At 40.4% G+C, this 22,286-nt stretch overlaps 2 protein-coding genes across 4 annotated transcripts in view; both read right to left on the bottom strand.

Annotated features, from left to right (window-relative positions):
• The window catches only part of LOC100701255 (cytochrome P450 2J2), a 102,494-nt gene that overhangs the window by 41,050 nt on the left and 39,158 nt on the right, over positions 1 to 22,286 (bottom strand). The gene's annotated exons all lie outside the window — the stretch shown is intronic.
• The window catches only part of LOC109196838 (cytochrome P450 2J2), a 36,255-nt gene continuing 14,382 nt past the window's right edge, over positions 414 to 22,286 (bottom strand). The window contains exons 3-10 of one of the 2 annotated variants that reach the window (XM_019351307.2): positions 17,967 to 18,129; positions 17,669 to 17,818; positions 17,379 to 17,539; positions 16,768 to 16,944; positions 16,537 to 16,675; positions 12,598 to 12,785; positions 12,026 to 12,167; positions 414 to 653 (exon numbers count right to left, since the gene is read on the bottom strand). In XM_019351307.2, the coding sequence (XP_019206852.1) occupies positions 478 to 653; positions 12,026 to 12,167; positions 12,598 to 12,785; positions 16,537 to 16,675; positions 16,768 to 16,944; positions 17,379 to 17,539; positions 17,669 to 17,818; positions 17,967 to 18,129 (1,296 nt within the window). In that variant the 3' untranslated portion in view covers positions 414 to 477. Of the gene's footprint in view, positions 654 to 12,025; positions 12,168 to 12,597; positions 12,786 to 14,420; positions 15,062 to 15,326; positions 15,469 to 16,153; positions 16,342 to 16,536; positions 16,676 to 16,767; positions 16,945 to 17,378; positions 17,540 to 17,668; positions 17,819 to 17,966; positions 18,130 to 22,286 lie in introns of those variants that run through there. The other variant, XM_019351306.2, reaches the window with a different exon arrangement.

Here is a 22,286-nt window from a genome sequence, read left to right as displayed (position 1 = left end):
GAACAGTTGCTTTGTGTATGCTACTTTTCAGAATTACTAGACAAAGTTAGTGAAAAAATCCAAAGGTGTTCAATATATAAAAAGTAAAAGATACTCTAAGCCATCCAATACAGCATACTTTGATACCTCAGACAAAAAAACAACAGTAACACAAATAAGTCTTTACACAAGTCTAGAGCCCTGAAGAAATAACATTATTAACAGGGTTATTTAAACACATCTCTTGACTCCTTGTCCTAGGTGGTAAGTTTCTACAAGTTTCTTGCATTGCTGCATGAAGTAAAGTACTTTATACTCTGACACTTGCAAATCAAATCAGAGTTTGTCAGTTGCTTTATTAAAGTTGGTTTTCTGCTTCTATTACACTTACACTAAAGAGAGAGAGAGATAACATTCTTGAACATCAAAAATAATAGCAGAAGACAGTCATTGAGAGAGCAGAGAAACAGACATGCTCGGTTCAGGATAACTCGTGCTCTAGCGTGGCACAGCACACAGACGATAAGGTTTGGGACTGAGTGTGGCTCCCAAAATGAAGTCCAGACTGGGTTTCTCTCCAGCAGGTGCAGACAAGTGAAACCTCTGCAGCAGGGAGGTGAAAAACAGGAATAACTCCATCCTGGCCAGCTGCTCCCCAAGACACACACGCTTACCTGAGAAAATACAAGACAACAAGTTTTAATTAGTTAACATGAATTTCACTTTGACGCCAAGTTATTAGAGAAGCTTTGGAACAACCTAAGGGTACAATGGAGACACTGATGCCCAACTGACAAAGGAATGTTGTGATAGATGGAAGATTTTTTTAATTGTTTTTTTTTTATCTCAATAAATGAGGCACAAGTCTGAACATTTAAAAGCACACAATTTTTTGCGCCTTGTCTTTTCCCAATGTTGCACAGTATGCGCTATTGAGTTGACCTTCTTGATACATTAACAGACTACAGTGCAGCAGACTACCTGCTAATCTGTGTCTACTTCACCACTTTTTCACTTTATATTTAATTTGGTTAAAGGTTTTAAGTTGCAGTTGTGATTGCCCTGTCGTTTGTCTGAACTTAGTTTTGAAAATGCTGAAACCTTCAGTGTGGCTCATTAGAACAATTTCCTAAATGATTATTCTCAGAGAGCTCTGCAATATCAAGTTGAATTAATGCAAAATTCAGTTCCTGGCAGACTACTTATTTTATGAAATCAAAACTATTTTTTGTTTGCTTGTTTTGTTGAATCCACCCATGATGATTGCAGTTAATCTAGTTTCTGTAGTTACACATGCAAAAAGGAGAATCACACTACGGTAGGGATGGGTATCGAAAACCGGTTCTTGTTGAGAACCGGTTCCCACTGTTTCAATTCCTTGGAATCGTTTGCCATTTTTGCAAACGATTCCCTTATCGATTCCAGTCACCCCGAATGACGTCACCACGTTGCGGAGCGTCGGAGCGTACCTGGCAGGAAACACGGCGCCTAAGCGGCTCAAACGCTTAAAAGTTTGTTTATACTTTACGAGAACGGATGACAACAGGGCAACTTGCAATACTTGCAAAGTAGATATTTCATTAAGGGAGGAAACACTACGAATATGCAAAAGCATTTGCTCACAAAACACGCGATGAACTTAAATGAATGTCTTTAATTCCGCTCCGGACTCGTGAATCTCAACCCAGCAGCAGCAGCGGTAACGTTTGCACGTCCTCTCCCGTTAATGCGGCAGGTAAATAATCAGCTAACAGTGCATATTATGTTAGCGCGATCTGCTTTATTACAAAACCTGCCATTGTGCATTTAGGTGACCATGATGAGACAGACAGACAGAGTCTGGCTGGCGCTCGCTGGCAGTTGTCGCTGCAGTCTACCGGTAGCGTCTCTTTTCAGGCCCGAATGTCACCGAGCAGTGACTAGTTTGTGGTCAAAACCTTGCAGCCATTTGCCACAGCAGATGGTAAGTGAATGTGTTTAATTGTAGGCAGGGACATTACTGGATATTCTTGTGTAATTGCTACAGAATAATTTATGTTATACTTTGTTATTGCTACAGAAGAATATTTATTTTATTATTTTACGTTTACAATTTTCCACAGGGACTCTGTGACACCCCATTGAAGAGCCGTAGGCTGTGGATCTCTTAAGATCTCACTGTTGGGTTCGTAAGGCCATGTTACTCCTAAATTTCTATCTTGTTCAAAGAGAAGATATAAAACAGTTCTAAGCTAATCGACCTTAGTGTTCTCCTTTTTAAAAACAAGAATCGATAAGAGAATCGATAAAGAATCGAATCGTTAAACAGAATCGAAAATGGAATCGGAATCGTTAAAATCTTATCAATACCCATCCCTACACTACGGTGTATTAAACACCTTTGATTTCCAATTTCCTAGCTGTTATTTTACTTGGTTTTGAGTGGTGTTATAAAAAAAAATATACTGTAAATCAAATTAACAGAGAGAGAAGGGAAATATGGTTAAAGAGCTCTCTGATTACAGAATGGTCCCATAAGTGTAAATATGGATTTGGTATAAATATTGTCTTCTTTTCAGCTAAATAAAACAACTACTTACTAAACAGTTAGTTAAAAAGTTAATAAACGGCAGAGTCAAAGCTTACATTCATCATTTTAATCACATATTGGAATTGTGTATGATGTGTTTTGAAAATTATGGTTTTTCATTTTTGTGAAACGTCTTTCAAAACAAACTAAGCTATACTAATTTTATGTTACTCAAATGTTGATGAAAATACTGGGTAGTTATGTGCAGGATAAACAGGTTAGTTTGCGTTAATGTGGTGAAATTACAATAAAGCACTGTGTTAGACTGGTGCACAGTAGCTGTGGTGCTCCTAATCAGATTTAGGTTACATCAAGTGCAGCAGAGATGATGCATTTAAGATGATGATGCTTAATGCATTCTCAATCATCCAGGAAAGTAAATCTCCAAAAGTTGATTCTGTTCATCTGGACGTAGCGTTTTGTGGGAGAAACGTTTCGTCACTCATCCAAGTGACTTCTTCAGTCTCAGCTGACTGCAGGTTTCCCCAATCTTATAAACAGTACATTTGCATAATGACTGAAACCAGCCCACTGAAGGAACAATGGGCTGGGAGGTCAGTTCCTTAATCATAATTATGCAAATTCTCATGACCATTGATCAACAACCACTGACCAAAACCCACTGATCAAAGACCACTGATCAATGGCCATGAGTACCATTCACAGAGAGTTGGGGAATGGCTGCAATCACAGCATTGTAAGATGGCGAAAGATGTACCTTAAGTAAAAGTGGCAGGCTAGCCTTCTTAGACTGTGAGATTTCTATCAGTAATGGGGGACATCTAAAAGCTGACGTGTACTGTAAACCTACACATATGGATCAGTATCTAAGGTTTGACTCTCATCATCCACTGGAGCACAAACTGGGTGTCATCAGGATGCTACAACACAGAGCAAACACCATCCCCACTGACACAGCGGCCAGGGAGGCAGAAGAACAGCACATCAAGAAGGCCCTGAGTAAACGTGGTTATCCCAGCTGGACTTTTGTCAAAGCTGGGAAGGCACCTAAAGAAAGCTCCAGCCGATCCAGGAGAGAAGGACAACCGCTGCCCAAGCAAAAACCTGTAGTGATCCCATATGTGTCAGGAGTATCGGAGCAGTTGAGACGCATTTTTTCTAAACACCGGGTCTCTGTGGCTTTTAAACCCCAAAACACGCTGCGCCAAAAATTGGTCCACCCCAAGGATCGGGTCCCCCGACACAAACAGAGTAACATAGTGTACGCTGTTAAGTGCCAGGAGGATTGCCAGGATTTATACATCGGGGAAACCAAACAACCTCTGGCGAAGCGGATGGCACAACACAGAAGAGCTACCTCATCAGGCCAGGACTCTGCAGTCTATTTACACCTACAGGCCAGTGGACACTCTTTCAAGGATGAGGATGTACACATCCTGGACAGGGAGGAACGCTGGTTTGAGCGCGGAGTCAAGGAGGCCATTTACGTGAAAAGGGAAAGACCATCTCTGAATCGAGGAGGGGGCCTAAGGGTACATCTTTCGCCATCTTACAATGCTGTGATTGCAGCCATTCCCCAACTCTCTGTGAATGGTACTCATGCACTAAGGGTTAGTGCACAGGCTGACTCCTGACTCTTGGTGGCGCTGTCACTTGGTGTTCGCTCTCTCTGCGGTAGAGTATCACTTCCTGTTCCTGCTCAAACACAGTGGTGTTTCTGAGTAGCTTATCTGCTTATCTGGTAATTGGTGATTCTGTTCTCAGACATGTGAAGCTAGAGACACCGGCAACCATAGTCAATTGTCTTCCAGGGGCCAGAGCAGGCGACATTGAGGGAAATTTAAAACTGCTGGCTAAGGGTAAACGTAAATTCAGTAAAATCGTAATTCACGTCGGCAGTAATGACACCCGCTTGCGCCAATCGGAGGTCACTAAAATCAATATTGAATCGGTGTGTAACTTTGCCAAAACAATGTCGGACTCTGTAGTTTTCTCTGCTCCCTTCCCCAATCAGACCAGGAGTGACATGTTTAGCCGCATGTTCTCCTTAAATTGCTGGCTGTCTGAGTGGTGTCCAAAAAACGATGTGGGCTTCATAGATAATTGGCAAACCTTCTGGAGGAAGCCTGATCTTTAAACTGATCATTAAACCCCCCAAAATATGACTATCCAGAGTTGGGACCAGGAAGCAGAGTTTCAGTCTTGCACGCCTCTCTGCAGCTTCTCTCCTCCTGTTACACCCCTCCCCCATTTCCATTGAGACTGTGTCAGCTCCCAAACAGACAAAAAACAAACTAAAAACCAGCAATAAACAACTTAAACATGAAAAATCACAAAGAAAGAACAATACAGTATCCACATCTGAACCAAAGAGTAAAACAGTGAAATGTGGATTATTAAACATTAGGTCTCTCTCTTCCAAGTCTCTGTTAGTACATGACTTAATAATTGATCAACAAATTGACTTACAGAAACCTGCACTGTAAAATCTAATTAGTTCCCAGAACTCAAAAAAATTATGGAAACTCGTTGCCTCAAAAAAATTGAGTAAAGCTTAGCTAAAAATGACTAAGTTAGGACAACTTATTTACTTTGAGTACTCTGTACAAGCTCATTTGTTCCCAGAACTCAAAAAAATTGGATCAAGTTTACGTAAGATGACCAAGTTAGGGCAACTTACTCATTTTGAGTACACTGTACAGCCTTGTTAGTTCCCAGAACTCAAAAAAATTATGGAAACTCGTTGCCTCAAAAAAACTAAGTAAAGCTTACTTAAGATGACTGTTAGGACAACTTATACATTAGTTGTCCTAACAGACATAATACTGCAGACTTGCAGTATTAACAATAACTTGATATTTCTGACTGTACAATACTAATTGTTTACCTACTGACAAACATGTTAAGTTCAACTAAATGAAAAAACAATTTGTGGTACCATGAATATTTTTAAAAATAATTAACAACAATTTTTGTAATGATGTTAAAATCAGCCCAACTTTTATTTTCAAACACAACAAAGTATAACAGCCAACATACTGGACACTGTTCTGCTGAACAACAAACAATTATATTGCCATCACTGTTATAATCTTACAATGAAACAAAGTCTCAGATTTAATTATTCTGAAAATAAGTTTAGGCCTACCACAAGTTTGTTTTGTACTTACATTACTTATATAATCAAAATAAAATATTTGTTGTTCTGTCACAAGTGCAGTCTCTAATTTAAACAACACATTTGTTTTCCATTCCAACACATGAGCTGGAATGTTGTATTATTTTAAGGATGCTTGTTTCCAGTCCAGGCATTACTGCCTGAATGACTGTCATGGATCGAGGTGATCCAAATGTAAGTGCAGAAGAAAGTCTTTAACTTCCCTTAAGTACAGTGGCAGTGGATGTGGGTTGGAGATGCAATGAGCTTGAACCTGCAGGCGACCATCTTCACTGACCACACCATCTGTGACGGAGGACTCATCTCTCCTGTTGTCCTGCAAGCAAACAATCATATTTTTTGGAACATGAACTTAATTGCTTTCTTAAAACATTTTTTTCTGCATTTGGTATAAAACAGACTCCAATTTAGACAATCTCAGGCTCCCTCCCCACCGGAGAGGTGACATTCAATGTCCCAAATTGTCAGTCTGGATAACCCTGACCACCACCCAACACACAATAATGTCATGAAAGCATCATTTTAAAAAAGGGCTATGCAAACATGGCCTCCCCTCTGTCAGTGCGCCCCAGGGTGGCTGTGGCTACAACGTAGCTTGCCATCACCAGTGTGTGAATGTGTGTATGAATGGGTGAATGACTGGATATGTAAAGCGCTTTGGGGTCCTTAGGGACCAGAAAAGCGCTATATAAATACAGGCCATTTACCAATAACTTTCATTCTAATGATGTGCAAAATGATTTTGGGCACAAAACAGATTTTGCTGTTAGAAAACTTGCAGACTTCACTATATACAGTGTAGACCCTCTAAACTAAGTTTGGGGGATGTGATCTTTCAAGAAATGCAGACCAAACTGTTGTTGTTTGTTTACTTACACAGCATGTCTTGTAGAATTAACTGTGGTCACCAGCAACAGCATAGTGCAGTCATATCTCAAGTCTAACAACAGAAGACAGGAAAAGATCAGTAAAGAAACAACTTCCCCAAACCAAAGCACAAATAAAACAACAAGTAAAACAGGCTGATCTAAAGTATGATTAAAGTTCAGCCTGATTAATATAAATGTCACTGACAGTTGCTAATATATTGGAAAACCAAAATACTTACCACTGAGTTGATGTCTTTCTGTCCAACAGCAGGAGTGCTGGTCCCGAGCCTCAAAGACAGTAAGAAGCAAGCAGAGGGAGAAAAAACAGAACATTTTTCAGAAACTGATTTGATCCTTAATGGCTGTGCAACCATTGTAACATAGAGTTTGCTTATGTTGTTAAATAAAGGCTAGATTTGACATTAATAGATGCCACAGATGTTCTAAAGCTGCCACAAAGCATGAAAAAAAAAAAAAAAAAAAAGACGTCTCCGAAAACGTCGGAGCATTTTTGCAAATATGTGATGTCTTGATAAATCGAGCAGATATTTGAAATTTACACAGCTACATTCTCGCCTGAAAATATCTTAAAAGTTTATTTTGTGACCCAGAAAAAGTAATAAGTTTTTCAGCGGCGCTCCTCCGCCATTGCCGCGCTTACAAGTACGCACAGGCTCCGACAACCGTGGCCGACAAATGCGATCCTCCTTTTCCCCAGACTACCCTTTCTGGGTCACAAAATAACCTTTTAAGATATTTTCAGGCGACAATGTAGCTATGTAATGCTCAAATATCTACTTAATTTATCAAAATATCACATATTTGCAAAAGTGCTTCCACGTTTTCGGAGAGCTCTGTTATCCACCCCCCACCCCCACCCCTAACGGCTGCACCTCCCGAAGAATTTTGTCTGGGCTCTTATCTCACTTATTTATTTCAAACAATCAACAGAAAATTTCACCACATAGTTTTATGTAAGGTTTTTAAGGCTGTGGTGTTAATTTTTGAGTAAGACGAGCCCAGCGGCAGCAGCAACGCTAGGCTAACACTAACTAGCTAGCAAGATTTTAAACCTGGTGCTAAACTAAGAGAAGCCACAAAATCAGTCTGAATAAGAGTAAACATTTACTCACCAAGTCAGTGTATCAGGTAAAGATCCACAGCAATGACAACAATAATATCTTGAGCTGACGCTTCTCCAGGTTTGCTCAACATATTCCATAAAAAATGCACCGTGAACATGCGGACTGATCCGCGAGGGAGGAGGACGGTAGTCACGTGGCATTTTCAAAACACATCTTTCATCCTTCCGCACTGAGAAGCAAAACTTCCAGCTTACTTAGTTTTTCTAAGTTAAGACAACTCAAATAAATGGAGTTTATCAGCGTTTTTGCATAAAAAGTACTGGTAACTTATTTAAATTGAGTTCTAATAACAAATTGATAAAAATTGAGTTCAGCCTATTTAATATTTTTAATTAAACACAATATTACATTTTACAGTGTGGTTGCAGCCGGATGATTATGTTAGTTTAAATGAATCAACACCCCCGAATCATTCTAACTACCAGAAATCTCGAAGCACAGGCCGAGGGGGCGGTGTGGCAGCAATTTTTCACACCAGCCTATTAATCAATGAAAGACCAAGACAGACTTTTAATTCATTTGAAAGCCTGATGCTTAGCCTCGTCCACCCCAGCTGTAAAACTCAGAAACCAGTCTTACTTGTTATCATATATCGTCCACCTGGGCCTTACACAGAGTTTCTGTCTGATTTCTCAGACTTTTTATCTGATTTAGTGCTCAGCTCAGATAAAATAATTATTGTGGGTGATTTTAACATCCATGTAGATGCTAAAAATGACAGCCTCAACATGGCATTTAATCTGTTATTAGACTCAATTGGCTTCTCTCAAAATGTAAAAGAACCCACCCACCACTTTAACCACACTCTAGATCTTGTTTTAACATATGGCATAGAAACTGAACACTTAACAGTGTTTCCTGAAAACCCTCTGCTGTCTGATCATTTTCTGATAACATTTACATTTACAATAATTGATTACACAGCAGTGGAGAGTAGACTATCAAAGTAGATGTCTTTCTGAAAGCGCTGTAACTGAGTTTAAGAATATAATCCACCCACTGTTATCATCTTCAATGCGATGTACCAACTTAGAGCAGAGCAGCTACCTGAACGCTACTCCAACAGAGGTCGGTCATCTTGTTAATAATTTTACCTCCTCACTACGTACGACTCTGGATACTGTACCTCCGGTGAAAACTAAGGCCTCAAATCAGAAGTACCTGACTCCGCAGTGTCAGCTGGAGAGGAAATGGTGTGTCACAAATTTAGAAGATCATCATTTAGCCTGCAGAAAGAGTTTGTTGCTTTATAAGAAAGCCCTCCGCAAAGCCAGAACATCGTACTATTCATCACTGATTGAAAAAATAAGAACAACCCCAGGTTTCTCTTCAGCACTGTAGCCAGGCTGACAAAAAGTCAGAGCTCTATTGAGGCAACCATCCCTTTACCGTTAACTAGTAATGACTTCATGAACTTCTTCACAAATAAAATTCTTATCGTAGAGAAAAAATTACCAATAATAGTCCGACAGATGTAACATTATCTACAGCTACTTTCAGTACCATTGATATTCATTTAGACTCTTTTTCTCCAATTGATCTTTCTGAGTTCATTTTAATAATTACTTCCTCCAAACCATCAACGTGTCTTTTAGACCCCATTCCTACAAAACTGCTCAAAGAAGTCCTGCCATTAATTCATGCTTCAATCTTAAATGTGATCAACCTATCTCTAATAATTGGCTATGTACCACAGGCCTTCAAGCTGGCTGTAGTTAAACCTTTACTTAAAAAGCATCTCTAGACCCAGCTGTCTTAGCTAATTATAGGCCAATCTCCAACCTTCCTTTCATATCAAAAATTCTTGAAAGAGTAGTTGTCAAACAGCTAACAGATCATCTGCAGAGGAATGGCTTATTTGAAGAGTTTCAGTCAGGTTATAGAGCTCATCACAGCACAGAAACAGCTTTAGTGAAGGTTACAAATGATCTTCTTATGGCCTCCGACAGTGGACTCATCTCTGTGCTTGTCCTGCTAGACCTCAGTGCTGCGTTTGATACTGTTGACCATAATATCCTATTAAAGCGATTAGAATATCTCTAAAATTAGAAATATCCTGTCTCAGAGTGACGCTGAAAAACTAGTTCATGCATTTATTACTTCCAGGCTGGACTACTGTAATTCATTATTATCAGGATGTCCTAAAAACTCCCTGAAAAGCCTTCAGTTAATCCAAAATGCTGCCTGGCCCCCCTTTTTCACAAGAAAAATGTTGCCCCCCCCCCGCACAAACACATCCTCCAAACACACACACCCATATTTTGTTTACAAACTCCATTGCGGTTTATTTCACACCTCAAACATTTAGTAAACAATTAAGCAAATACAAGTAAACGGCAATAAATTATAGGTAGTAATAAAATATACTACTAACTCTTTTACGCTACGTCCACACCTACACCGGTATTTTTGAAAACGCAGCTGTTTCTATGCGTTTGGGCTTTTCGTCAACACGTAAACGGCGTTGCGATTCACCGAAAACGGAGATTATTTAAAACTCCTTTTTTGCGTTTACGTGTGGACGAGGATTACAGAGTTCGTCACGCAACGACAAAGGTATGTGCCTCTTTTCACGTCACGCTGTGCGCCACGTTATTGTTTACATGAGATGAATTGCAGAATGGCAGATAGAGACAAAATACTGTTAATCTGACTATCTTCAGTTTTTACACGCTTACATAAACACACGCAGTTACTGTCCCTCCATTTAGAAAGGCAGAGGCGTCACGGTGTAATTATTTTACGTGTAGTTGTTTTTTTCCTGTGTAATAATATTCAACATTGCTGTCAATACATTTTTCAAAAAATGCCTCTCTGTACAAAATGGGTTTAAACACATAAACAGCTGTGGGATACTGTTTGTCCGTGATTTGAACAGGGGGAACAAATTACGACAGGATCAGCCTGATATTATTTGTATCCCACAGTAACTTTACTGCATAAAGAGCTAACATGTCCAAAATGTCAGGAGTAGTTAGTTATTACAAGAAGTGTTTGTGAACTAAAAATCAAGAATGTGGGATACTGTTTGTCCGTGATTTGGAGAGCCCAGCGCATGCTCCCGATGCAGGGAAACTAATTTTGCAGGGGAGACCTACCTCGGCACTTGTACAGGTGAAGCCAAAGGGAAAATATGCTTCACCATATTTTCCTGTCTTTGGCTTGGAAGGAAGTTGGTTTGGAAACATATTTGGCGATGCTTCATCTCCTGCTTTGCGTTTGTGTGGGAGCCCCGTCAAAAACCTGTCCACAGTGTCCAAGCGCTTTTCTTTTTTTTTTCATACCACGCCCCCCTGCAATGGCTCTGCGCCCCCCCTAGGGGGCGGGCCCCACACTTTGGGAACCTCTGTATTAAACAAATATGCAGGACTGCTTTCTTCCATTTGTGCAACATCTCTAAAATTAGAAATATCCTGTCTCAGAGTGACGCTGAAAAACTAGTTCATGCATTTATTACTTCCAGGCTGGACTACTGTAATTCTTTATTATCAGGATGTCCTAAAAACTCCCTGAAAAGCCTTCAGTTAATCCAAAATGCTGCAGCAAGAGTCCTGACAGGGACTAGAAAGAGAGAGCATATTTCTCCTGTTTTGGCTTCCCTTCATTGGCTCCCTGTTAAATCCAGAATTGAATTCAAAATCCTGCTCCTCACATACAAGGTCTTAAATAATTAGGTCCCATCTTATCTCAATGACCTTGTAGTACCATATCACCCTATTAGAGCACTTCGCTCTCGCTCTGCAGGCCTACTTGTTGTTCCTAGAGTATTTAAAAGTAGAATGGGAGGCAGAGCCTTCAGTTTTCAGGCCCCTCTTCTGTGGAACCAGCTTCCAGTTTGGATTTGGGAGACAGACACTATCTCTACTTTTAAGATTAGGCTTAAAACTTTCCTTTTTGGTAAAGCATATACTTAGGACTGGACCAGGTGACCCTGAAACCTCCCTTAGTTATGCTGCAATAGACATAAGCTGCCGGGGGATTCCCATGATGCATTGAGTGTTTCCTTTCCAGTCACCTTTCTCCACTACATCTACTATACAATATAAAGCGCCTTGAGGCGATTGCTGTTGTGATTTGGCGTTATATAAATAAAATTGAATTGAATTGAGAAAACCTACTGAGGCTCACATTAGAAATTACTGTGAGTTGTGATTACTGTTTAGGTGTGGCGGCAAAATCACCCTCTATCATTTACGTGACAGAAAATTGTTGCTTCAGTACCTCAACCTTTAGTGAAGTATTTTTTAACATAAATTTTCTTTACTCCTACCTAAGTAAAGAAAGTCTGTACTTTCGCCACCTCTGATTGTAACTAATAACTAACCTGCAGAAAAGGGAAGGAAAGCCTCCCTCTTCCTAAATTTTCCATCCTGGTCCAAAAACTGTTGAGGGTTGAAGGAATGTGGAGTTTCCCACATAGACTCATCATGTAGAACAGAGTGTAATGGAGCCAAGATCTTGGTGCCCTGAAACAAAACCATTTGTTAAAATTATATGGTAAATGGTAAATGGCCTGTATTTATATAGCGCCTTTCTGGTCCCTAACGACCCCAAAGCGCTTTACATGTCCAGTCATTCACCCATTCACGCACACATTCACACACTGGTGATGGCAAGCTACGTTGTAGCCACAGCCACCCTGGGGCGCACTGACAGAGGCGAGGCTGCCGGACACTGGCGCCACCGGGCCCTCTGACCACCACCAGTAGGCAACGGGTGAAGTGTCTTGCCCAAGGACACAACGACTAGGATTTGAACTTCCCATTAGCTACAGTTCTTTAGCATCAAGCCTGCGATTTGAGTATCTCAGAATTATTCTTTAGTCATTATTTATGGTCATCTATCAGGTTAATTTGTTTTGCAAATACACACATTTTTTACTGGTGAATTGTGTACCTTTGGGATTGAATACTTATCCAGAGTTGTGTTCTTGTTTGCCATGTGGACCACATTAAGTGGGATGATATTTCCCATTCTCTGGATTTCATGAATAACTGCATCAGTAAACGGCATGTTTTCTCTGTCACTTGTAGACGGCTGTCTGCATGAACCAGCCACAGCATCTATTTCAGCCTGGACTTTCTCTGCACACACAGAAAACAGGAAAACAAGTGTGTTGCACAGTTGACTAAGCTCACAAAATATATATCGCTGGTAGATATTACTTATACACACACTTTGTATGTCAGGGTAGTGGATCATATATAAAAGCCCCCAGTGTAAAGTAGTAGTTGTGGTTTCAGTTCCAGCGCCAAACAGGTCCATTGTGCAAGCCTTCAAATTTTCGAGGTAAAACCTAGAATCTTTATCTTCCTTCTATCAAGAGATAATTGTGATATTTGATTATTTGCATAGTGTAAATACACCCCCCACACCCACACCACACCCACCCCCTCCCCTCTGAAAATGATGGCACACTTTTAAATCTCATAAACCCATCTTTCATATAAAACAAACAAGAAACAAGCACATTAAAACACTGACCTCTCCCATTTCTATGAGAAAGGAGTCTATGTAGTCTCTTGGTGATGAAGGGTCAAAGTTTTCCAGGTGTTCTTTGATCCTAGTTTCTACAAATTCAGCTATTTTCTTTATCAAGGTAAATGTTTTCTGGTGTGATCCAGGCAGCCACCTCATCAGCCAGGGTAATGTGTTGTACATCTGCAGAGCAGGAAGACAGTAACCAGATTATCTGATTGCCTGGCTGTATCAACAGCATTCATAGAGATCATTATTACTGTGTTTTCATGTGTTCCACAGCACAGCAGTATCATTGCAGGAAAGGATATCTAGATCTAAATCTGAGTTACATTTTATTATTGGACTTCTGGTTTAATCCCTCCCTTAGTTTTATAATTACAACAGCTCTCCTTAAACTGATGCATCCTCTATCTCAGGCCAGGAAGTATTAGAAAATGAATGGTTGAATTGGTTCTGATGGGCTCTTACAGGTGATGGATGAACTTGTTATTGTTTTGTTGTAGATCCACATTCAGTAAATCATCCTTCTGGAGTGTATTTCACTTGTTATGCAAAGTGGTGAAAAACAACAAGTATATTTTCTCAAGCATTGTACTTATATTACTTATACAATTTCAGCTGCTCTCTTATTTTGAAGGGGACACCACAGCAGATAGACCTGCAGACTGATTTGGTACACATTTACATCCAAGTTTGAGACTGGAACTAGAAGTACACGAGTGTGTGAGTAAAGTGCACTCACCTGTACTGTCAAACTTCCCTGTAATCGAATAATGTCATTTATTGTCTGGAGAATATACTGGTACTGCTTGTCAGTGTACTCAAATCGATTGCCGAACACCAAACAGCAGATGATGTTTGAGACTGCATTATTAATCAGGTTCTTAGCATTAAAGGGTTTGCCTGTAAAATGAAAAGGAAAACACCTCTTAAATATACTAAAATAATAAATGAATTAAGCATGTTTATAATCCTAACATTGATGAAGTATTTGTGTAGTAATAGTACTTTCACTTAAAGATTTAAATACTTGCCTCACCATGGCTACTTTAGTTTTGGTGATTTTTTTTCTCACTGGTTATTTGATATCATGCACATGTATATAAAGACAAAGAACACCTTAGAATTTAGTCTCTGTGTAAAAAGGTAAAGGTTTGATTTACAACCAAAATATTTTTTATTTCACATGCCAGAATGTGGTGCTTGACTCATGAAGACAGCAAGCGACTCTGAAAGCCTTTAAATAAAGAGTAAAGTGTTTATTGAAATTTTATTTTCACAAAACCCAATTGAAGTATCCAGATTACATCATACATTCTCAAACTGATAAACAGCACTGAAACTAACTGCACTCCACCCGTCACACCTGATTCTGAAACTATATTGTGACCTTAAACACAAATCCTAATGACAGTGTGATTTATTTAAGCACATTGAGTCTGGTAGGTCTGACAAATTTAATGTGCTTTGGAAAGGACTTTAAGAAAGTTGGAAGAGAAGATATTTACTGCATATTTTAAAACAGTCCTTTAATACAGGGAGGACAAAAATAACAACTGGCATTATTCTAAAACTGTAATATAAGATATCATCATTCATTACAACAAATGTAATAGAATAGAATAGATTAGCTGGAAGACAGTGATTAGTTGCGATTCATTGTGCTGAGAAAGATATGCCCTCGGTTTACAAGAACTGGTGGTTTAACGTGGCACGGCACAGAGGCAGTAAGGTTTGGGACTGCGAGTGGCTCCCAACTTGAACTCCAGACTGGGCTGCTCTCCAGCAGGTGCAGAGAATGAAAACCTCTGAAGGAGGGAGGTAAAAAACAGGAATAACTCCATCCTGGCCAGCTGTTCTCCAAGACATGAATGCTTACCTGAGTACACAATGAGACACAAGTTTTATTCACACAATTTAGAAGTTAATCACTTTGATCACAGATTATTGCTGCAGCTCTGGAACTTAATAAAGATACCATTAAGAGACCGATCCCCTACCAAAGTTAAGGCTGTAACTGTAAATGGCTGCTAAGTCAAACAATTAATGGCAAGACATACTACTTTAGTAATTTTGCCTCTTTAAAGCACTTGGCTTTAAACAGCCTTTAACTGGATTTTGAGGAACTGTAACAACTGACTAACCTGTAGAAAAAGGAAGGAAGGCCTCTCTCCTCCTGAATTTACCATCCTGGTCGAGAAAGTGTTGAGGGCTGAAGGAGTTTGGAGTTTCCCACATTGTCTCGTCATTTAAGACAGAGTGTAGAGCAGGTATGATCATTGTACCCTGAGAAAATACTGCCAATTAGAAGTGTTATTTAAACATCTCTAGTGTTTGTTCTAGTCAGCGTGTCATACGTGTTTCTGGTATTGCTGATTTTTCATGCATTTATTACTTCTACAATCATCTATTCATTATTATCAGTTTGCTCTAAATGCTTGCTGAAAAGCCTTCAGTTGATCCAAAATGCTGCAGCAAGAGTACCGACAGGGAATAGGAAGAGAGAGAGCATATTTCATTCATATTAACTTCTATGAAACTTGTGGTTCCCAGTATATTTAAAAGTAGAATAGCAGGCCGAGCCTTCAGTCTTCAGGCCCCTCTTCTGTTTCTCCCAGTTTGGATGTGGGAGACAGACACCCTCTGTACTTTCAAGATTAAGCTTAAAACTTTCTTTTTTGATAAAGCATATAGTTAGAGCTGGATCCAGCGACCCTGAACATTACCGTAGTTACATTGCACTAGGCCTAGAATGGTGGGTGTGTGTGTGTGTGTGTGTGTGTGAGAGAGAGAGTTTTCATGATGCACTGAGTGGTTCTTCTTCAAAACAAAATGTTATTGAGGACAACAAACTTTGAGAATCCTGGCATTAGATGATAAAAGGACAACTTTTTCATTCAAAATCTATCTGAAAAACAAAACAAACAAAAAAAAAAAGTGCTATAAAAAGGTACACAATTGCTTTGTGTACCTTTGGGATTGTGTACTTATCCAATGTTGTGTCCTTGTTTGCTACATGGGCCACATTGAGGGGAATGATGTTTCCCATTCTCTGGATCTCATGGATGACCGCATCAGTATAGGGCATGTTTTCTCTGTCAGTCATAGACGGCTGTCTGGATGAACCAATCACAGCATCGATCTCAGCCTGGACTTTTTCTGCACATAGTGAGAACATGAACTGGTGGCTGTTGTTGCAATTTGGCACTATTAAAAGGAACCTGGATTAAAAATAAAACTGAAATAAACTGAACAAAATAAACCAACACAAGAATGATCTGTGAGAATTCTCTGAAAAAAGTAATAGAATGGTCACAAATATGTATTCATGATCAGTATTGTTCATACACACACCTTGAATGTCAGGGTAGTAGATCATGTATAGCAGTCCCCAGTGTAAAGTAGTTGTAGTAGTTTCAGTTCCAGCGCCAAACAAGTCCAGGGTGCAAAAACACAAATTGCTGAGACTAAAACCAGACTCTTCGTCCTCCTTCTATCGGAGACACAAAAGCCAGAAGCAAGAAATAAAAGGCATGCTTCATTAGAAAGTGTAAATGAACAAGAACACATTTTGAAAACACTCACCTCCCCCATTTCTATGAGAAAAGCATCAATGTAGTCTCTTGGTGATGATGGGTTGAGGTTTTCTCTGTGTTCTTTGATCTTAACTTCTATAAAGTCAATTATCTTTTGGGTCAGAGTGAAAATTTTTTGGTGAGGTCCAGGCAGCCACCTCATCAGCCAGGGTAATGTGTTGTAAATCTACAGAACAGGAAGACAGTAGTAGTAATAGGTGAAATCGTGCTAAAGTAGGCTTAAACTGTGATAGACAGTAATGGAAAGTAACCAAGTAAAATAATTTAAACACAATTTTGAAGCATACTTTAATAGTAATTAAAATCTGTTTTACACCACACCAGATTTCATAAGTAACTTTCTTCCTCCACTGTAGTTAAAGGAGCACAACAGTGAAATATTTCAGGAAACATAATCTGCTTTCAGATATCAGTCTGAGAATCTGAGACAAGGCACAGCCCTGGTGGAGTCTAATGTGCACAATAGCTATGCTCCACTAACTGCTTGGTTTGCAACAACAGCTTTCACTTGGGCTGCACAAAAACATTCAGTTAAAGTTTCTAATTTCTTATTTTTAAATCCTAAATCAAACAACACTAAGGTATGTAAAAGAGTTTCACCTGTGCCCACACGCCTCCCTCCAAGTACACTATCTCACTGAAGAGCTGCAGAATTGACTGAAACTGCTTGTCGGTGTACTCAAATCGATTCCCAAACACCAAACAGCAAATGATGTTGGACACAGCGTTGTTTAAAAGTGACTGGGTATTAAAAGGCTTTCCTGAAAGAGGATATGTCCATTAGACAAAACATTAAAAGCAAACTCATAATTAATTTCGATTATGTAAAAAAAATGTGTAAGTGTTGTGTGTGTGTGTGTGTGTGTGTGTGTGTGTGTGTGTGTGTGTGCCTTGATGATCTGCAAAACCCTCTGTGAGATACTGGCACTCCTGCTGGATGTATAACTCCAGGGTCTTCTTGCCCAGACCAAAGTTTCTGAGTGTGTGAAGAGCAAATCTCCTCTGTTGCTTCCACTGATACCCATTTGATATCACAAGACCTTTTGGAAAAACAAAACTGCATTAAACCCAAAGTAACTTAAAATTAAGGTCAGTAAAATACTGACCTAAGTTTTAACATTGCTAAATAGTCTGATGATGCTGGTCTAATTAAAACATCTTGAAAAACTTTTCAAGGAAAATGATCACCTTTATTCCCAACCAATTCTTCAAACATTGGTAGGCTGGGACGATCCATGAAGTCTTCTCCTCGTTGGATTAGGGCTTCTTTGACAAGCTTGTAGCCATTAATGATCACAGTTCTTTGACCAAAGAATCGAAGGCTGAATATGTTTCCATATTTCTCTGCAAACTGAACATGAACAGAAGATTCTGTTCAGTGTTGGGTTGGGATGTGCCTCATTTAGGTGACCGCTTCATAATTTTGGCTATTTCCTCTTAAGAAAGCCAATATTAATACAGCTTCTTCCAAAGCAATTAAAAGCAATTAACTTGCTTTATAAATGCACTGTCTGCTCGTTTATTACTTTCCAACCCACTAGTAACTCATGATAATGGTTGCGTTCTAGCTGTAGAATGCACACACACTAGGACAGAGTATTAGGGCGAGAAAAAAAATTACTGTTGATCATTTTGAGAATAAAGTAAAAAATGTATTTTGAGAAAAAAGTCAAAATACTATTTTTTGAAAAAAGGCGAAATTATATTTCTGGGAAAAAAGTCAAAATACTATTTAGAGGAAAAAGTCGAAATGTGGAGATTACCGTAGTTGTTTCACGACAAACTGCCACGTTTGCTATACCCTCTGAGTTAGTGAAATCATACCTCAGAATGAGTTGTTAGTAACAAGAAAGGAAATTATTTCTGTTTAGCACATAAACATATTAGGATGTTGGAAAGAAGGTGCAGAAAGCTTCATCTGCTCAGACGGAAAAACACACAAACTTCAAACAGTTGGCCAGATTTGTACAAAATGAAATCACCATTTGCAAGGTCATTGATGGTTACACTCTTGTCCAACAAAGAGGTCATATGTCAGGATTCTGACCTTCTACAAGTTCCTAAAGCCAGTCAAAGGAATTTGCAAAGGAAAGCGTCTGGACTTCTTTGAGTTGCTTGAAGACGTTTCACCTCTCATCCGAGAAGCTTCTTCAGTTCTAAGGTCAAATGGCCGAGAGTCCCAGATTTAAACCCAGTGGGAGTATCCCCCCAAAGAGGGACAAAGGACCCCCTGGTGATCCTCTAATCACATGAGCCAAGGTGTGAAAGCGGGTGTGGGACCTAATCAGCCAGGGTTTCGGGTGAGCTCATTTTGAAACCTGGCCCCACCTTGTCATGTGAATTCCTGAGGTCAGATGGCCCAGGATGTGAGTGGGCGTTAAGGCGTCTGGGGAGGGAACTCAAAACTGGATTATAGATGGCAGACAGTTGGTGTCGTAAACCACCGCCTCTGTTCAAAGATGGTCGCTCACAGTGGACATAGATGGCCTCTTTCACTCCTCTTTCAAACCATCTGTCCTCTCTGTCCAAAATGTGAACATTGGCATCCTCGAAAGAGTGACCTTTATCCTTAAGATGCAGATGGACTGCTGAGTCTTGTCCTGTGGAGGTGGCTCTTCTATGTTGTGCCATGTGCTTGTGAAGTGGCTGTTTGGTCTCTCCAATGTAGAGGTCTGGGCATTCCTCGCTGCACTGTACAGCATACACCACGTTGTTCAGTCTGTGTTTTGGAGTTTTGTCTTTCGGGTGAACCAGTTTCTGTCTGAGTGTGTTGCTGGGTCTGAAGTACACTGGGATGTCGTGCTTGGAGAAAACTCTCCTGAGTTTCTCTGATACACCGGCTACACAGGGGATGACAACGTTGTTGCGTCTGTCTTTCTTATCCTCCCTCGCTGGTGTCTGATCTTCTTTTCTGTGCCTCTTTGCTGACTTTATGAACGCCCAGTTAGGATAACCACATGTTTTGAGTGCTTCCTTTACGTGTGTGTGTTCCTTCTTTTTTCCCTCAGGCTTAGAGGGAACATTTTCTGCCCGGTGGTGTAGGGTCCTAATTACTCCAAGTCTGTGTTCCAGAGGGTGATGGGAGTCAAAGAGGAGGTACTGGTCCGTGTGTGTGGGCTTCCGGTAAACTTTGATGTTGAGGTTGCCATTCTCTTCAATGTGCACGGCGCAGTCCAGGAAAGGCAAACAGTTATCCTTTGTGTCTTCCCTGGTGAACTTGATGTTTTTATCCACAGCGTTAATGTGCGCAGTGAAGGATTCCACTTCTTGTGTCTTGATTTTGACCCAGGTGTCATCTACATATCTGTACCAGTGGCTGGGTGCTCTTCCTTTGAACGAGCCAAGAGCCTTCCTTTCCACTTCCTCCATGTAAAGGTTGGCTACAATAGGTGACACGGGGGAGCCCATGGCACAGCCATGTTTTTGTCTGTAGAAGCCTTCGTTGTATTTGAAGTATGTTGTGGTGAGGCAGAGGTCTAACAGTGTGCAGATCTGATCGGGTGTGAAGTTGGTCCTGTCTTCCAAGGAGCTGTCTTCTTGTAGTCGTTCTCTGACAGTCTCCACTGCCTCCGTGGTGGGTATGCAAGTGAAGAGAGAGACTACATCAAAGGACACCATGGTTTCATCTGGATCCAGGGTAAGTTTCTGGACCTTGTCGGTGAAGTCGGTGGAGTTCTTGATGTGGTGTGGGGTGTTCCCCACGAGAGGTGCAAGGATGGTAGCAAGGTGTTTCGCAATGTTGTAAGTAGCTGAGTTTATGCTACTGACTATGGGTCTGAGTGGGACCCCTTCCTTGTGGATTTTAGGAAGTCCATAAATGCAGGGTATGGCATCCCCTGGATAAAGGTGGTGGTATGTAATGCGGTCAGTGGTTTTGTCCTTTTCAAGGTTTTGAAGGCAGGCTATAACTTTCTTCTTGTAGCTGCTTGTGGGGTCTCGCTTTAAAGCTTCGTAGGTGTTGTTGTCACTGAGGAGAGTAGTGATCTTTGTGTGGTAATCTGTTGTGTTTAGGACCACGGTGCACCTTCCCTTATCCGCTGGTAATATAGTGATGTTGTGGTCTTTGCTCAGAGAAGCAACGGCCTTCTTTTCTTGTAATGTAAGGTTAGACAGAGGGACTTTGGCACTGGAGAGGGTGGCTGAGACTTTCATCCTGATTTGCTCTGCTTCTGTCTGTGATAATTTATTAATCCGTATGGCGGTTTCTGTGGCTGTGATGAGGTCCACTATGGGCAACTGTTGCGGAGAAATGGCGAAATTGAGTCCTTTGGCTAAAACCCTCTTTTCAGGTTCAGTGAGATTCCGGTCTGAAAAGTTCTTTACCCATTTCTCCCGACTGTCTTCAGGTGTGTTTTCTTCTCTGAGTTGTGTGGGTTCAGACTGAGGGGTGTGGGTTTTTGAAAGCAAGGTGTGAAATTTTCTGCATTGTCTTTCTTTTCCTTGAGAGTGTTGGGCCCGCTGAGCCTTGTCCACAAACTTGTAAACCTCTTCTAGGATTGGAGAGGATAGAAGGGTTTCCAGTTCCTGCAGAGTCTGGCTGATCTTGATCTGGAGGGCATCTATAGTGAAATGGACCTGTCTTATCCTTTCACTTAAAAGGTGATTTTGAGCTCTCTGTAGAATCAAGTCTGCTCTGTGTCCCCTGACAGTGGATCCAAGGCGCAAGCTCTTAGGAACAACTCTGCTTTGTCTGCATCTTAGGTTGAAACGAAGGTGGTTCCTATAATCCGCCAGTTTCCTTGATTCCCTTTCATACTCCCGTACCAGTTGAAGGGTGTTCCTCCCAAAATGTACGGCAATATGTCTGTGAAGGTTCTCAGTCATCCAGGTCATCGTAGTCAAAGGAATTTGCAAAGAAAAGCGTCTGGACTTCTTTGAGTTGCTTGAAGACGTTTCACCTCTCATCCGAGAAGCTTCTTCAGTTCTAAGGTCAAATGGCCGAGAGTCCCAGATTTAAACCCAGTGGGAGTATCCCCCCAAAGAGGGACAAAGGACCCCCTGGTGATCCTCTAATCACATGAGCCAAGGTGTGAGAAAGCGGGTGTGGTACCTAATCAGCCAGGGTTTCGGGTGAGCTCATTGTGAAACCTGGCCCCACCTTGTCATGTGAGTCTTTTTTCCTAAAGCCAGAAAAAAGACTATCGGAGAGCGTGCTTTCTCTTTTATGCCCCATTTTTGTAGAACAACCTCCCTCAAGATATTAACCAGGCATGCTCTGTGGAAGTTTTTAAAGCTAAGTTGAAGACCCACTTGTTCACCTTATCCTACGTGTCTTAATTCTGTGCCATTTAGTTTTTAAATTCTTATTGTTTTTAACTCATTTTGTAGAGGGTATTGTACACATATCAATTTATCTTGAAACAACAATGGTCTCCACATTTCGACTTTTTTCTCACAATAGATTTTTGACTTCTTTCATTCACACACACACACACACACACAATAAATAAATACATGAATAACAATAAAGCACAGACGATATATAGTAATTATTGGTAGTGATGAGGT

Source organism: Oreochromis niloticus, linkage group LG23 (assembly GCF_001858045.2).
Source record: "Oreochromis niloticus isolate F11D_XX linkage group LG23, O_niloticus_UMD_NMBU, whole genome shotgun sequence".
Classification (NCBI taxonomy): Eukaryota; Metazoa; Chordata; class Actinopteri; order Cichliformes; family Cichlidae; genus Oreochromis; species Oreochromis niloticus.
This window is presented reverse-complemented; position numbering and strand designations above follow the sequence as displayed.